General features: G+C 37.8%; 1 protein-coding gene across 3 annotated transcripts in view; it reads right to left on the reverse strand.

The window, feature by feature from the left end:
* Positions 1-1,727: 1,727 nt before the first annotated feature.
* The window catches only part of LOC107750721 (furin-1-like), a 108,832-nt gene continuing 92,191 nt past the window's right edge, over positions 1,728-18,368 (reverse strand). For all 3 annotated transcript variants that reach the window (XM_016566238.1, XM_016566237.1, XM_016566236.1), the window contains 8 exons: positions 14,943-15,155; positions 11,873-11,973; positions 7,776-7,879; positions 7,554-7,671; positions 7,188-7,367; positions 6,769-6,893; positions 5,278-5,406; positions 1,728-3,845 (listed from right to left, as the gene is read on the reverse strand). In XM_016566238.1, coding sequence (XP_016421724.1) covers positions 3,193-3,845; positions 5,278-5,406; positions 6,769-6,893; positions 7,188-7,367; positions 7,554-7,671; positions 7,776-7,879; positions 11,873-11,973; positions 14,943-15,155 — 1,623 coding nt within the window. In that variant the 3' untranslated portion in view covers positions 1,728-3,192. The remainder of the gene's footprint in view (positions 3,846-5,277; positions 5,407-6,768; positions 6,894-7,187; positions 7,368-7,553; positions 7,672-7,775; positions 7,880-11,872; positions 11,974-14,942; positions 15,156-18,368) is intronic.

Consider the following 18,368-nt stretch of genomic DNA (forward strand, 5'->3'; position numbering starts at 1 on the left):
GAATTTTCACTGAAATAAGATCAAAGCATATTTGTGAGTGAATAAACAATATGCTTATTGCAAAATTAAGCTGCACTTGTCACTCGACAGCATAGAAGCATCCTCACACCAGCTCTGAAATTCCTTATATTTGCTTCAGATGCAAGTCAAGCTTTAGTTCAAACTATCTGGCACCACCTACTCGTTCTGAATGTCGGCAACGTTTTCTTTTTTTACCTCCATAGAGCATGTTGTGCCTTTCCTCAAAGAACACGACAAACGCATTACATCACACAAAATTCAGCCTAATAGAATCATTTTAGAAGAACAGAAACTGAAGTCTCGCAGGAACTGAAGATCTGCACCTCTCCTTCTACCCATTAACGAGGCTGATAAAACCTATGAAACAATTGTGGAACATCTAAGGAGGATAATAAGGTGCGCTCAGCAGATTTTCACAGCACTTGAAGTAAAAATACGACAGTGCAAATTGACAGCAGCACTGATTCTTGTACTATTAGTCAAAGACACGCTTGTAACATTGCCGGTCGTATGGCAAATCAATGGGAGTGAGCTGAGCACGAGCGAAAAATATTTCCAATATTCCCTTAGAAGAGCAGTGAAGATGAGAAACAACATGAGTAGCTGGACTATCCATATTTCTGTCTTATTGCTCAATTAGTATGTATGTAGCAGCATCAGTCTCACTTATCATGCCAAATAGGCAGAAGCTTCCAGCGCTGAATATGAGATCCCGTTCCTCCTAGCTGAACTAATTATGGAAAGCATTTTAAATGTGCCATTTCCATAAACTAGTTCTCTCCTCCCTCTTCTGGGAGCTGGAACGAAACACAGTCCGTGTAAGTTTTCCTTTGCCGTCATGGAAACATGGAAAGTTTGCCGTCCTATGAAGTGCATGTGAAATATTGATGATCCTCGTGTAGCGAAGTGCATAATGTGTGCGTTATTAATTTAGACAGATGGTGCGTATCTCCATGTGAATTATGGCAAATTGGCATCAATAAAAAAAACCAAACATTTCAACAGATTTCCAAGTACTTTTAAATATCATTAAATAAAGACGAATGCAACAGATGTTTGTAATTAATTTAATGACTGCAGTATTGGCAGCAGCAACAAAACTGTTAAATGCTTTAATGCAATGCTGAAAGATGTGTTCTAGCGAATCACGCTCATTGTGTCTGATATAGCTCAGAATGGCATACATCTAATGAGACCGCATTTTAAGGCATCATAGACATGTTTCGGTGATCCAAAAGGTAGGTAGCAACATCATGCTGCCTTCTAAGATACATCACTCTAAGCCAGCATTCAGCATGTATAAACTAATCCCAAAATGCATTGCGACAAGCTTAGTGGAAAAATTCATCCATGGAAGATTGATTCTGTAGTGGTTCAAGCACAAAGTGATGACACCTTTGGTAATACAGAAGATATACTGACATATTATGGATAATAATTAAATGTAATTAATAAATAGTTCAATAGAGTTAAGTAGTTTAATATAAAATAAGATTGAACTGTTTCGGGTTGGTAAGATTTTGGAATGTTTTTGAAAGAATTTTTTTGAATACAGTAATATATATATATATATAAAACATTTAAACAGTAAGGTAATTAATTATATTGAGTTATTTATTCTAAGTATGGATGATAAATATATAAAAATAAATATAAACTATTTTACCCAATTTTTAGTATTTTTATTCTTATTAGAGTATTGCATCATTAGCTTAGCAGCATGCTATAGTCAATTCTATTTAAATTAATTCTGAGTTGAGTTGCCTTTGTGGCTGCCTATGAAGGGCTCTCCAAATCTATTATTTGTGAGCTCCTCTTTCGGTTAGCATGCTGCCTTAGAAGGTAGCTACCTATGTAGGCAGTATACTAGCTTTTTGGATCAGTTGAACTGTATGGTTTATAGTGCCATTGTATCTCTGTAGCACTCAAATGTCACATGATTATAAAAAAAACCCGACCCAACCAGAGCTCCACAAATAGGAGCTGAATTCATGTCTCAGCGTTGACACTGACCTTTTGGGAAATATATGACACATTTCCTCTTGAGGCTCCTTTGTGTTAGTACAGACAAGTTTTGAAGTCAAACTCCGATGGGAAAATCAATAAAATAACCTCTGGGACAAAGTTTCCTTTTTGTTCAAACACTGCTATTGAAAACCCATAATAGATACTCACTGAGCCATTTGTGAAGGTACATGCTAATTAGCTGAGAGATAGAACAGACAAAACAAACCCAAATGATCTTAAAAACTACAGTAAAGTCAAATGTTAGGATAAAACTTTTATGATGTAACAAAAAAAATCATAAATGTGATGTTTATCAAGATATGTCTGATGTAGAGCTCACAAATCAATCTAAGACGGTGCTGGATCTAGCTTGACTGACAGATAAGATCTCTGCGTTTCAGTTCAGCATTTCGATCGCTTGTTTGTCTGTGATTCCCACTGTTCTGAATCCGTGCCGGAGGCTCTTCGTAGGCAGAGGTTTGCGTGTTATCTAATTCCATGCTGTTATGGTTCACTTTGCTGATGCTGTTGCAACATCTCTGATGCAACAGAAATTATGCACAGTTAAATCATCCCTGATCGAATCAGTGGAAATGTCCCGGAGCTGCCTTTGACTAGCAGAGAGAGCAGAACGCAGACTTTATTGTCAGGGTGTAAGGACTTATCGCACAAATGATGAAGGATATAATGGCAACGGAAGAAATGGAAGTTACAGAAGTGCAAGAAGTTTTGTGCATAAAACAGTCCAAACTTTTAATAAAAGTTGACTGGAAAAAAACTACAGCCCTTTTTTTTGTGTTACAAAGTCACTCAAAGTTACTCAAACGCTGCACTCGCACAACAAACACATCTACGTGCTCAGCTGGCACACACACACGGTATTGATCCTGTTTAGTGGTTCAAATCTCAGGGCATTAGAGCTAGACCATTAAGACAAATAAAGGTGAAAATAAAGGGAATCATTCAGTGCAGCGGAGATGTCCTGGGTTTAATCGTGTTAGGGTCATCCTTGTCAAACTGCAGTTACACCATTATAGCTCATATATGGCATTCTCTCTCTCTCACACACACAAACTTCGCAGTGGATCTATAAGTCTGTAGTGCAGACTAGTTCTGTGTCCCAGTACAAGGAAGACAGATGTAAAAAAAACCCTATATGTGGTGCTAAAGAGCGCTCTGAGTCCGTATAAAAGCAGTCTTTTCGCTGTGATACTCCAGCTCTTCGCTGTCGGACTCAGAGTTCATCCCTCCCGCTGCATCCTCATCCCCCCACACAGTGGGGATCCCCCGGTATGACACTTTCCCCCGGCCGAGTCCGAACCCGAAGCCCACTCGTATTCCCCCTCCACCCGTTTCCATCACCGGCAGTTTGGTCCTCCGGCAGAACGGGGCACTGGCTGCTCCGGAGTGCAGCTGAAGCAGCACAAAAACAGCTGCGAAAGTGGCCAGGATGAAGGCACAGCTGAGCACCGCCACCAGTGCCGGCAATCTCGAGGATAGGCCGGGATCGTGCAAGGATTTATCTGAGTTTGGGTCCACCTCGTGCTGGAGCACGGGAATGCTGGGCCATTTTCGCTGGTTCTGCTGCAAACAAGAAGTGACCACCAAGTGACTGTGGGGGGGACAGAAAAGACATTCGTTCTCCCCGGACCCGAAGCATGTCAGGCAGGCCGGGTGGCAGGACAGGCACGCCTGTACAGTAGAATGCTCCACCCAGCTGTCCAACGACAAGTTGAGCACCTGCAGCCCAGAGCTGAAGCCGGGAGGGCAGGACTTCACACAGCCTTGCAAGAAAAGCGAGAAACCCGTGCTGCATTCTGGAAAACAGACATCGGAAGAACGTTTAGTCGCAGATGTTACGAATCTTTAACAAACATGAAATGGCATTTGAAACACATTTAACATTCATAATGTGACAATTTTGAGAGAAACAGATGTAGTCATGTCATGATATTATTAGTTGTTATTAGTTTTCCCTGCGCATGCAGCACTGCTTTTTGTCAGCAGAAGAAACGTTGTTTCAAAGGTTGGGATGAAAGTGAATATGGAAATAAACATTTTTGGCAACACTTTACATTTGTTAACATTAGTTAATGAAATAGGTAATAATTTTTTTTATTTATAACTTAGGCCATGCCAGCTACTGTGGCTATATATATAAATAAATATATGTGACCATGGACCACAAAACCAGTCATAAGCATGAATAAATAAGCTTTCCATTGATGTATGGTTTGTTAGGATATGACAATATTTGGCTGAGATACAACTATTTGAAAGTGCAAAAGTACTGTTCACTGTTGAACACTGTTAAGTTCACTGTATTAGCATAACCTGTCTGCTGAACTACTGTCATTGTGGAAAAGGTAGTTAAACTATCAACATCTTTATAGCTAGGTACCCAGTCAAAAACAAAGGCACAGACATTTGAAGGTATTTATTTTGCACCCTTTGGTACTGTGATTTGTTGCCACCAAAGTAGCACAAGAACACACATTAAGTATGTGCTAAAGTCTGCACACATTCAATACACGAGCTAAGCATTCACGTTTGCATTTGCACAATTGCCAGGAGAATGTTTCTGGAATAGGACCATAGGTACATTTATTAAAGGTAATAAGGTCATTTCATGTTTTCTCTCATTTTCTGGTCCAAATAGGACAAATTATTCACCTAGTAAAATTCAGTACTGCCTAGAGTAACAATTCAAGAACACCATATGAAAAATGAGTGAAATAACTTTTCAGCAAAGTTTGTCCTTGAGCAATCTGCAGTACTGCAGGCACAATATGGGGCCATGATGGAGAAATCCATCATAAAGTCTCTATAGCAACTATGAATAATAAACTTGAGCATTTGATTAACAAATTAAGTTTTTTTTACTGCCCTCTGAAGTTTGGAAAGGTACGACCTCTCATCAAGGAGAGGCTCAGGATTTAAAAACTTTTCTACTTCATTAATAATGCACAGTTTATCTAATTTAAACCTCTCTGGCATCACTCTCCAGTGTTTAGCAATATTTATACTGCATAAACATATATTAATATTCATAAGCACAATGGGTAGTCATACTGAGACATATGAAAATTTCTATATGACAGAGAGGTTTTGCTATGGGAATTATTGAATGTGTCAATATTTTCTTCTGGTCATGAATGTCATCACCTTTAAAAGCTTGTCTGTTAAGGGTTGTGTGTGTTTATTTGTATGCCCTTTGGTCCAAGGTGTGTGTATGTGTGTGTGTCTTACCGATGCAGATCTGCTGGGTGTCAAAGGTTTTGCAGCTGTTGTTTGAAGGCCGGGTGTAATCGGAAATGGACGGATCTGTGGCACTGGAGCCGGTGCCGTATAAGATGAGGGTGAACTGTGAAAGAACGCCTGTGGAAACGACACTGAACTTTAAATGATCTTTGATGCTTTGAAATGCTGAATCGATTAAATGCTTTGATGATCAGCAAAAACACAAATGGCATTCACACAGCACACAAAATGATTTTCTTAATCAGTATTTTTCATCTTGTTTTGCTGTAACATTTCCTAAACATCCTTAAAACAAGATAAATACACTTGAGAAGCAATTTATGTAAGATATTTAGACTAGAATATATCTTGAATTAAGTTTACCTTTTCTAATCCCACTGGCAAATTATTTCTTTTCTTGTTTCAAGCATAAATCAAACAAAATTTAGAGAGAAATAAAAAACAAGAAAAAACAATTTGCAAGTGGGACAAGAAAAATAAACTTGATTCAAGATTTATTCTCTGAAATGTCTTTTATCTTCCCAACCATTTCCCTTTTTTCAAGTAAATTTATCTTGTTTTAAAGGGGTCATAGGATGCCCATTTTCCACAAGTTGATATGATTCTTTAGGGTCTTAATGAAAAGTCTGTAACGTAGTTTGGTTAAAATTTCTCAATGGTAGTGTAAAAAACACCTTTTTTACCCTGTCAAAAACAGCTCTTTTCAGAGCATGCAGATTTGTAGCATTTTCCTTTAAATGTTAATGAGCTCTGCTGACTCCGCCCCTCTCTTCCGAGCTGCTCTCAGAGAGACTGTTTACTTTAGCGCATTCATTGTGAAACTTGCTAATTAGCACATTATTAGGAAAGGCGATTTGCAAAGATTCGTTAAAAAAACCTTACACTAATTTCTTCTGTAGATGAGGCTGGATCACGACTGATTTGCGCGAACATAGATGCATTTATGTAGATTGGGGGCACATTCCCTTCAAAAACAAACATAATCCACTGCGTCTTCAGCGGCTCAGATGTCGGGAGTAAACGACGACTGCTATGTTCATTATTACATCCAACAACAAAAGACCTCAATCGCTTAGGAGTCATTCTTGTCTACAACTGCTCCAGCGGTGAAACAATGGCGGACTGATGACAGCTCACTCAGGGCGGGTCTAAGGTAAGACGCCAGTCCAGTCTGTGCTGAAACGCTACTGTCAATCAAACTATCATGGGAGGGGCCTGTCTGTGTGACGTCACACAGACAGGCATCTGAAATCTGCTCGATTTGAGAAAGGGGTAAAGATTTTAGTAGATCAACAAAAAACCACTGGGTGGATTTTTATCATTTTAGGGTGGTTGTGTACACACACTGCCAACACACATTTCAGTTCAAACTACTTGTAAAAGTGCATGTAGCATTATATGACCCCTTTAAAGGATGCTTAGATGTTTGCACTGAAAATCTAGACAAAACACTGATTAAGGAAAAGCTTATTGCAGTACCATAATCATTAAGTCCAGCCACATTCTCAATCTCCAGCGTCCATTCTCCCCGAGGGTCCTCGTCCCAGGAGTGAGTGGTCATGAATGCCCAGTCGTTGAACCCTTCGGCTGAGTTATCCTGAGGCCTAAAGACAAACACAAGAGAAAGATATCTCTATACATGTCCGTCTATCTGAGAAGCTTAAACAAGATTGAATACGATGATAAAATTAATTGAGTTGAATTTACAATCCAAATAATTATGTTTTATAACAATAATGGGGTGAATTGTGTTTGTATGTGGCCAGACAAGTGCATAATTGTGTTTTCTTGGACATCAGATGTATGCTCTGAGAGCTGATTTCATTTAGAGTCTGTACATGCATCGATTATACACTTCCGTTCAAAAGTTTGGGGTCAATAAGATTGAAAAAAAATACCGTGGAGCCAGCAGTGTGGAGCGAGTTCCCAGTGGGCTGATGAGGTGAACAGCCAGGTTTCCTCTGTGGTTATATGAGAAGGTGAGTTTGGCTTGCACATGCTCCAAAGAGCTCACAAAGTCCAGCTGCCCAGAGCAGGCCTCTACACTTCTGCTGAAGACCAGGTGGTTTCTTATGTCCCTACAACAGAGAAGAATCTAAAATTACACTCAGCAACTAAATGATGAAACGTAGTTTTGCTGTCAACTTCATGTGTCTCATTGCCTGTCCTTAAATGGTGACCTCTGGCTCCTCAGATAGCAGGCATTAGCTATCTGGTGTACTGATGTATCGCCTGTGCTGCATGAGGTGTTTGACCGTCCTTACCTGGGCTCGGTCAGCATATTAATGACACATTTGTGCTGCAGCCCCACGCTGCTCCAGTTCCGGGCCAAAGCGACCATGGCACTAGCATCCAGCAGACCATAGCCGTAAGAATGGCTCACTGCCACATAGAGAGAGACAGATGGAAGACTAACAAGGTCAGACATGTCTATTGATTTATAAATAAATGTAGCTCTCTGATTGGTTACGTGAACCATCATTTACCTAATCGCCCCACGCCATTAGTCCTCCAGTCGTTGGTTATTAGGTGGGCGGGATGTGAGGTTCTTACGACGAGATGCAGCATGTCTCTCCAGGTCAGGTTCATGCTGGTTGTCATACGAAAAATGAAAAGTGATAAGAGTATTACATTGCAGCAGGGCCACAGATTTATTTTCATATTCAAATGATAATTTGCACATAATTATCCTCTTGGATGTGACAGGATGTCTTTTTGAAAGACACATAATTAAAGCTTTTCTTTCACCCGAGTCACAGAAAATTGCAAATGGAAATATTCCATCCTGGGGGCCATGCATCATTTTGTAATTACACAGCCGACGAGGCCTTTTTTTTTTTCAAATGAAGACCCAAAATTTTATTCCCTGAAAACACAGCAATATCAGATTAAATTTATAACTGTATTTCCTTGGTTCACGACTCAAGCTTATTAGTTTTGTCGGCTGTTGCTCTACATGGCAGAAACAAGTGGCTTTTGGGACTTGTGGAACCCACGTCCAAGGTTGGAAAGCCCTATTATTTCTCAGCGGGATATTTCAGGGCAAACCACGCCTGATATTGGACATAAAGCATTGCTGAAAATACGTGCATGACAAGCCATTTCCACCCAAATGAGATGGATTTAGCGTAAATGTACGCCGTGGAACAGTATGAAAAATATCTTGCTCTGACGTCCATATATTTTTCAGGGTGATTTATGAAGAAGGGGATCCATTTCATAAGCTTTCAATATTTTTGACCTCACAATAAATGACTTAGCATGTATATTCATAATGCCACATGCACAATTAATGAACCTAAAGCCACAGCACAGATGTAGAGATTTACATATGGTGATTAATAGATATACGACTACTGAAATTCTCATGTCGTACATGGCAAGACTTGCACAGATAACAGATATCCTTTTATATAGATGAGGTGCCAGTGCTGGAAAACATGCCAGAGCCTTTAAACAGGCTGGACTCAAACCAGGAATCTATTAATGGACAGGGGGTGGAATAATGTCCTCCCCACTTAAAGATTTCATAACAAAAACAGTATGGCTACACTTATGCAAAACAGCACTGGATCACTCCTATTATAATCAATAAATTACAATAGAAGCACTGAGACATGCATTCAGATGGCGGACAATCCTGTCTCTGCATAGCTATTTCAGAAACGTATTTTCCTTTATTATATATTTAATATATCATTTTTTAGATATATATATATATATATATATATGTATGCTGTCAGTCGATTAAGATTTTTAATCTAATTAATTACAGGGTAAAAATACCCACAACAGATCATTTAAAGCTATTATTGTGTTAAATGTTTAAGGCTACAACGGCCTAACAGTAAGTATGGAACAAGATGATAATTTGAGAAACATCTCAGTATTTTTTTGTTCATGCAATGAAAGTCATTGGTGACCAACACAGCTTTGTTACCATTTAAACAAAGTTTGTAACCAAGTAATTCAGGTTTGAAAAAACATGAGGGTGAGTAAATGATGACAGAATTTATTTATTTATGGTGAACTATCCCTTAATGTTTATTTATTTTTAAATAAATGAAATGATACTCTAAAGAAGAAACTAACACTACCAGCAGGCGGCAGTAAATGTCTTTATGAGTCGATTCGTTCAAACGGCTGATTCATTCAGGAATGAAGTAAACGGTTCACTTTATGAACAGACTATTGAATCATTGATTCACACTATTCGTTCAATACGAGGATTCATTCAGAAAGTGTTGCGTGGAGATGCACAACAGTTCTGCTGTGGCTTTATAGGTAATATTTTCTTTGGCAAAATTGAACAAAAACACACAATGTTGTGTTTAAAATATAGCACAATATTAACTTCTTATTTACTGAACTGTTGTATAAAATCACATTTGCACTCGTGTTCTTCGTGACAAAAACAGCACTCGTGTTATATTGCTCTCGCTCCTCGTGTGATATCACTTATCATATGATATAAATATGATACAAGGGCATTTTTTGCCGCAATATCTTGAATTTTAGTGCATAACTGCTTTTATGGAGTTGTTGCCCTGCATCATATTTGTCAACGGGCAACTGTATGGAATGTAGATGATGTACAGGTCTGGGGGCGGGGCCAGTGCGTTAACTGCGTTAAAATATTTTAATCGCGTTATTTTTTCATAACTAATTAATTAAGTTAAACCGACAGCCCTAATAAATATATATATATATATATATATATATATAATCTGTCTGTGTGTATATATATATATATATATATATATATAAATAAATATATATATATATAACGGGTTTTTAATCAATTTCGCTAATTAAACTTTATACATTTATAAATATAGTTTATACATGTCTAAAATGTAATAAATAAATGTTATTTTATATAATATAGATGTGATTTTACAATACAGGTTAATTATGATTTGATTTTAAATCACAGGGTAGTTCTGAGAGAGGTTCACAGATCCCCTGTCCAAGCACCGGCTCCTGCACAAGCACACATTTCAGTGGAAAATGAGCATGACTGTCTCAAATCACATTTGCACTCGTGTTCTTCGTGACAAAAACAGCACTCGTGTTATATTGCTCTCGCTCCTCGTGTGATATCACTTATCATATGATATAAATATGATACAAGGGCATTTTTTGCCGCAATATCTTGAATTTTAGTGCATAACTGCTTTTATGGAGTTGTTGCCCTGCATCATATTTGTCAACGGGCAACTGTATGGAATGTAGATGATGTACAGGTCTGGGGGCGGGGCCAGTGCGTTAACTGCGTTAAAATATTTTAATCGCGTTATTTTTTCATAACTAATTAAGTTAACGCGTTAAACTGACAGCCCTAATATACAGAAAAATCCAGAATAACTGTAATACAGAAAAACTGTAACATAATAAATATGTTTATGTCTATATAAATAAAGTAAATATGTCTATATAAATAAAAGTAAATATATCAAACGTTTGGGGTCAGCAAGTTTTTTTTGTTTTGAAAGAAATTTGTATTTTATTCAGCAAGGAAACATTAAATTATCAGACTGATCAAAAGTGACAGCAAATACATAATGTTACAAAAGATTTCTATTTAAAAAAAATAGTTATTTTGACCTATCCATACATATCAAAGAATCCTAAAAATATGTCACAATATTACTGTTTTTACTGTATTATTGATTAAATTAATGCAGCCTTGGTGAGCATAAGAGACTTGCAAATATATATAGATGGATAGAAAATACATATATATCTGTCTGTGTGTATATATATATATATATATATATATATAAATAAATAAATGTTATTTTAGATAATATAGATGTGATTTTACAATACAGGTTAATTATGATTTGATTTTAAATCACAGGGTAGTTCTGAGAGAGGTTCACAGATCCCCTGTCCAAGCACCGGCTCCTGCACAAGCACACATTTCAGTGGAAAATGAGCATGACTGTCTCTCTTACACCCAGACGTTCAAAGTCACCTACAGCACAACATCACAAAGACACCCAACCGATGAAAAAGAGCAGAGTTATGACAGAAAGACAACAGAGATTGAGGTCCTTATAAAAAAAATGCCTCCAAAAACGTCCCAGTCTCTTTCATTGTGGGGGCAAGCACGATCAAAGCCGGCACCAGCGGGGCTAACGACCCTGAACAGCAGGGGCTGAACTCACACATGCACAAACACTGTGTGTGAACCAGGAGCCCCGTGACTCCGCCACACACACAAAAGACAAAGAAACCTGATGCTTGTGTGAGACGTGATTTCCATGTCTTATTACCTCCTCACAGCATACAGGATAAAATACTCTGCAGGAGCTTTTAATCGAGCATGATGACTTGATGTTGTATAGGGGCCATGGGGTCAATCGTCCCCCGCACGAGGAGTGTTGACTGGCAGTCATCACCCGTTTCTCTCAATCTCTCCTTCATTTTTTTGGATGAGCAATGTCAAGGCGATGTCAGAGTGTGTCAGAGGGCTAATGAAGTCTAACCAATGAGGGGGAATGATGGACAGGAGTGCGTAGAGCGTGTGTGTCTATGTCTGTCCGTAGAGACAGGTGTCATTGTTGTCATCACTCACTTGGCCTCCAGAGCCAGAGCGATGATTCCAGCGGCCAGGGGAGCCGAGGCAGACGTGCCCGTGTGCGAGTCTGTACACTTCTTCCTCAGGTCCGTTGTCACCTGCACAGATGAAAACACATATATGGAAAGGTCAGATGTGTTACTGGTCAGCTATTGGAAGGACATTGGTTGTAGCTATATATAAGATGTGAGGGTGTCTGTCAGCCAAAGGCGCCTGTCAAATTGCCTGACAAGAATATGAGTCCGAGAGGGAAGAAAAACCTCATTCACTGCAGCTTCTGTGATGAGATGTGTGACAGCTTGGGAGACTTAATAAGCTGGCACCCCACACATGAGGGTTTGGTGTTTTAATCACGCCACAGGAGACACGGCGACATGCCTGCGGGATTGACAACGGTCAGGATGAGAGGACGTCCAGCCCGAGGCTACAGATCCATCAGAGCGTACACAGGTGAGTGCCTGCCAGACACCCACACACACTTTCCCTTTTGTTTTATTTGTCTCTATCCGTTCAGTCTGATTTAAACACATACAGACACATACATACTCAAAATCCCACCCCACTGCTGTCGGCAAGATTGCGTCCATTTTTAAATTGAATCTGTTATTGCCTTTGTCATCCTAATGGAACAGGGGGTCTCCGAAGAGGGAGAGGGGGAGATATCGCAGTCACACATACTGGGACAGACTTGACATCAAGCAAACAAACACTCTAAAGCCGTCCGAAACATCTTGGATGAACTTGCAATGAGCTGGCAAAGATAGATTTGCCTGGCGAGTCTGAAACCACTTTCACAGGAATGAGCGCATCAGAGATTCACAGTTCACGTAACTACCCACAGCACAAGAAATCATATTTTCCCCTCAATGTGAGTGTGAATTTGAGTGAACCAAATTCAACTAGTCAAAAAGACTCACAAGTTATCAGTTTGAATATCTAGCTAGCTAGACATTTTTGCTAACTATATAAAATTAAGGAATGTTGGGAATAGTGCAATGATTTTAGAATGTTTTACATTAAAAATATCCAAAACATATCATGTTTTGAGTTACTTTCTCTGAATTAGACTGTTGAAGCAACTACCGTATCATTCCAGTTCCCGTGAACAAATCATTCATGAATCATGAGTCAATGAATCTGATCTTTGAATCAATGTCTCAATAAGAACATTCCAATTCCAGTGAACAAATCATTAATGAATCATGAATCAATGACTCAGGTCACTGAATCAATAACCCAACCAGATCATTTCAATTTTAGTGAACAAATTGTTCATGAATCATAGATCAATGAATGAATCAATGACTGAACAGTATCATTCCAATTCCAGTGAACAAAACATTCATGAATCATGAAAGCGTCAATGAGATCTAAGACGGACAACAACATTTTTAGTGAATATTGACTTACACAACTGCTATCATATGACCTCAGAAGACTTAAATATTACATAAGCTGTATGGGCCACTTTTATGGTGCTTCACAGCCCCAGTCCTCATTCACTTTAATTATACAGAAAAGAATGACTAGAAAATTCTTCAAAACCACGAGTGTGCGTAATTGACAGATTTTTCTAAAACGACTTCTTCTGAATTCTGTTAGAAACACAGCCACAGTGCAAACTAATAGCCCAGATGCTCATCAAGATGATCCAATGTAATGACTTTTAGAACTTGTGAAGGGCATCTTCTTTTTATAGACGTCTTTTGGCCTAATTAGCTTGCCCTAATTAAAACGCCTGCTCATGCACTCTCAAATACAGCTTATGCTGATAAAATGAAGGTATGTAACTGAAAACGAGGGTAAAACTTGCAAATAAGATTTAAAAAAACTGCAATGCAGCATGTTTGGTATTCAAAAATTGCTGCATCTATGTCTTTTGCTCTCTTTCACTTGGTCTAATTTCTATGCTCCTTCTCTCTTAGCTTTCTCAAACACCTTTTTCTCATTTCCACTCTCGGAGGAAACGCCGGGGCAGAGAAGCAGATGTGTATGGCATGCAGCAGCAGCACCTGTGATTGGGAAGTTTTCAGACGCTGCTCTAAACTGATTTTTTTTTTGCCTCCTTAGGGCATCACGTTCAGAAAGCTCTTTTTCATATAGCACACAGGAAATCACAGCGGCAGATGTGGAAATCATTTCACCGCCTGACACTTCATCTTCACAGCACGCTGAATGAGGCGGCACTCCATCACTCACTTTCCCCGTGTACAGTCGTGACGTGGCCATTTAAACCATGCAGAAAATTTGGCACACACGGGCTGTTTGCTCTGACATTTACAGTTCTGCTTACAACTGAGAACGGCAGTGTTTTGTGTGGGGGCATGATGTCTGTGTGCTGTTAACGTGTAAATGCTGCAATGCTGAAACGTGAATTCATTCTATTTCTGGTGCCTTTAATGAGACATGGTTGTAGAAGAGTGTGTGTATGTGTTTCTGATAATAAACACATCTGAAGGCTTTTGTAAGCATTTGCATAGATAACTGAAAAATATCTACACTGTAAAAAAACCTTTTTCTACTCAGTGTTTTGCCTGGTTTTACAGTAAAAATATCCAAACATCTTTACAACCAGATAATTTTACTTGAAAAGTAAAACTGCATAAGGAATTAACTGTTTTCAGAGAATATATTGTGTATATATTTAGTTATACACACACTACTGTTCAAAAATGTGGGGTCTGTAAGATTTTACAATGTTCTCCAAGGCTGCATTTATTTGAAAACAGTAAAACACAGTAAAAACTGTGATATTGTGAAATATGATTACAATTTAAAAGAATTACTTTCTATTTTAATAGGTAATTTATTCCTTTGATGGCAAAACTGAATTTTGGCAGCCATTACCCCAGTTTTCAGTGTCACATGATCCTTCTGTGATGCAGATTCTTTAATGAATAGAAAGTTCCTTGTTGAATATAAGTATTAATTTCTTTTAAATGTATACTTAAAAAAATAATTATTTGAATATATATATTTTTATATATTCATTTTATGTATTATATATGTATAACATTTGTGACTATGCTAAACAGGTATGGAGGTTTGTTTGCTCATATGAACGTACAATCTGTTTCTCGTTGAGGTTTCCACTGCTATAGGTGGTGGCGAGGGTGGAGGAACAGGCCTCACTGTACCACGGCACATTGCCATACTGTGTGGTGCTGCTGATGGAGAGTGTGTAGATACTGTTGGTGTATCCGTCACAGTTACAGCTGTCCCGCTCTCGCCCTCCGTTACCCGATGCCCACACGAAGATAGAGCCCAGTCCACCTCGACCCTAGAACAGATGCATACAACCTGGTCAATTACTCCTTACAAAGTACTTTTCACTACCATTCAAATTTTGGGGTGTGTATGTTTTTATGCTTTTTAAAATCTCTTATGCTGAAACATAAATATTGTATAACATTATTACAATTTAAAATAACTATTTTCTATTTGAATATGTTTTAAGATGTAATTTACTCCTGTGATGGTTAAGCAGAATTTTCAGCATCATTACTCCAGTCTTCAGTGTCACATGATCCTTCAGAAATCATTCTAATATGCTAAATTGCTGCTCAAAAAAAAAAAGAGAAAAAGACCCCAAACATTTGAACAATAATGTCAATAAACATAGACACCAGTTGTCTAATGTATTTATAGTCTCATCCTACAGTCCGTTCACATAATTGGCAAGTACTAATTAAAAATTGCCTGTTCCAAACTGATTGGCTGGCCTTTTGAGACTTGACGCAAAGGTTTATTCCTCCTGGAAACAAACTGATGTTTACAAGTTGCTGGGCTGATACAAACGTTCTGAGGTAGAACTAATCATGGGATTTGTGAGGTCTGTGGCATCAAATCTTTAAAAAATACAAGTGGGTGATTCTTTGCCAGGATTAGCTGCTGATAGTCTTTATGCAAATCAAACGTCTGGCTGTGTGAGACAAATGTATTTATGAATCAAACATCTGTGTAGTGTCCATTAATGTCTGTGTGCACAGGCCTCATCTCTATTACAATAGCCCACAAAAATTCAATTGAACAAGCCAATTATGGCTGTCATGATTAATTTCAAACTAATACCGTGACCTCTGAAATCTGCTGTATTTAATGCTTTAGCAATACTGGCTGGACAGCTGACAAAGCGCCACGTTTCTTTTCTCATATATTAGTCTCCTCTCTCGCTGCAGTCAAGCAAGTCGGCAGAATTTGATGAAAGTTTCTGTTCTATCTTATGCTGTCTATATGGGTAATATTCACAGCTGACTGACTCAGGATTATTGTGGCCATAAACGGTTTGTTTGTTTGTTTGAAATGCCGCAATCTGGTTTAAAATATTTAGAGGCACAATTCTAGGAATGATAAAAGTGGGGATAAAGAGCTAAAGGGATAAAGTGCGAAGAGACAAAAAGCGAGAGTCGCACCGCTGAGGCAGATGTTTATGCGATGCGTAATTTGAGTAAATTACTAGAGGGAGAAATTAGTTTTAAATCCCACCAAAATTAACAGCAGTCAAACTCATTCTGCACGGCTGTATCAAAGTGCCATTATTCACCCAGACAAGACAAAAGATTGAATCTTTTTGTAACGCTGACAAAAGCATGTCTGCGATTACCAAGGACCAGGGTTGGGAGGGTTACTTTTAAAATGTATTCCGTTACAGTTACAAATTACTTCATTAAAAAAGTATTCAGTAACGTAATCCAAGTACCACAATATAAAAGTAATGTAATCTGATTACTTTTGGATTACTTCGTTACATATGTGAATAAGTCAGAAAAGCAATATCTAAGTACTTTTATTTAACTACGACTTTAAAATTAAAACGAGTAAAAACTATTTGAAACTATTAAAAATCGTGTCTTGTTTCACCATCTAGATATTACAGCCCATATATTTATATAAAAGGCTATGCAGACATCTAGTGGCTATACAGTTTAGTATTACAGTTTTATTTTTCTTATTTCTTTAACATGTACAAGTAAAAATAAATATACTTTATACACAACATTAAAAAATTTACATCATATACATATTAGTCTATTTTAAAATAAGTCTACATATCGAAATGCATGTGAAATGCTATATCTTTATTTCATTGACTGATCCCGGGTGTGGGGACTCTCGTGTTAATTTCTACATTTTCAGGCTCATTTTCCGCACAGCAGGCGGCTCACGTGAGTCAACGTGTGTCAACAGAACCAGGAACTATGCAGCGCTAAATATATAGCGTTGTCAAAATACTCATTTAATTTTAAATGAAATAAATGTAATCCTGATAGTATTCCCACTTTTTACAAAATGTAACTGTAATCTGAATACTTTGTTTTTTGATGTAACTGTAACGGATTACAGTTACTAGATTTTTGTATCCTGATTACGTAACGCCGTTACATGTATTCCGTTACTCCCCAACCCTGCCAAGGACACGTTCAGGATGAAGCAGAAGTGGCACTCGCAGCAGGCAGCCATCCTAAAAAGGTCAGATCCTTTGCCTGTCAAACATTACATGCTCTTTTCTCACTGTGACAAATCTCATAATTTCTGCAGTGTGAGGTGAAAGCAGGTGGTTTGAATTTAATTCCATTAATGATATTTTACTAAATTATTACGAAGATAACGCAAGATTCCTACATGGCTGTTAGAATGCGTCAACACACTCATGGGGGTGAAGAGGGACGAATTTTGTTGAATTTTCAACAAATTTTCAATGCTGCTGTGACATTCTGTCTGAGGAGAAGTTGTGAGCATATGGTTTAAAATACTTGATGGCAGAAGGTTTATAAAAGAAAGTGGAATAAAAAGAGTGCTGAAATGAACAAACAAGATGTGTGTAGAAAAGACTAGATTTTTACAAGTTCCTCTTTCAATTGTGTTTTTTCACTTGTATTATCATTCCCCCGGGCAAAAATCGCAAGTCTGATTTCTTAGAAAAGTAATAACACTCAGTAATAGCCTCTCCTCAGTAAGCCACACGATTTGAAGCATCATTCATGTCTGTAGTACAAATGGTGCATGATGACTTACCCGCTTAAGTTTAGAGGTTTGTTTATATCCATAACTGTGCATACACTACTGCTCAAATGTTTGGGGTTCTCACGGATTTTTTTTAAAGGAATTAATACTTTTATACAGCAAAGACACATTAAATTAATCAAAACTGACAGTAAAGACATTTAGAATGTTACAAAAGATTTCTATTTGAACTGTTTTCAACATAATAATAAGAAATGTTTCTTGAGCACTAAATCAGCATATTAGAATGATTTCTGAAGGATCGTGTGACACTGAAGACTGGAGTAATGATGCTGAAAATTCAGCTTCGCCATCACAGGAATAAATTATATTTGAAAATAAAATAGAAAATCATTTATTTTAATTTATTTTCTATAAATATAAATAAAAATATATATTTATTATTGTTTATTACTTTTTCTTTAAATTAAATATATTTCACAATATTACTATTTATACTGCCTTTTTGATCAAATATATTCAGCACTGA

The sequence above is a fragment of the Sinocyclocheilus rhinocerous genome, unplaced genomic scaffold (genome assembly GCF_001515625.1).
Source record: "Sinocyclocheilus rhinocerous isolate Xijiao unplaced genomic scaffold, SAMN03320098_v1.1 scaffold1143, whole genome shotgun sequence".
Taxonomy (NCBI): Eukaryota; Metazoa; Chordata; class Actinopteri; order Cypriniformes; family Cyprinidae; genus Sinocyclocheilus; species Sinocyclocheilus rhinocerous.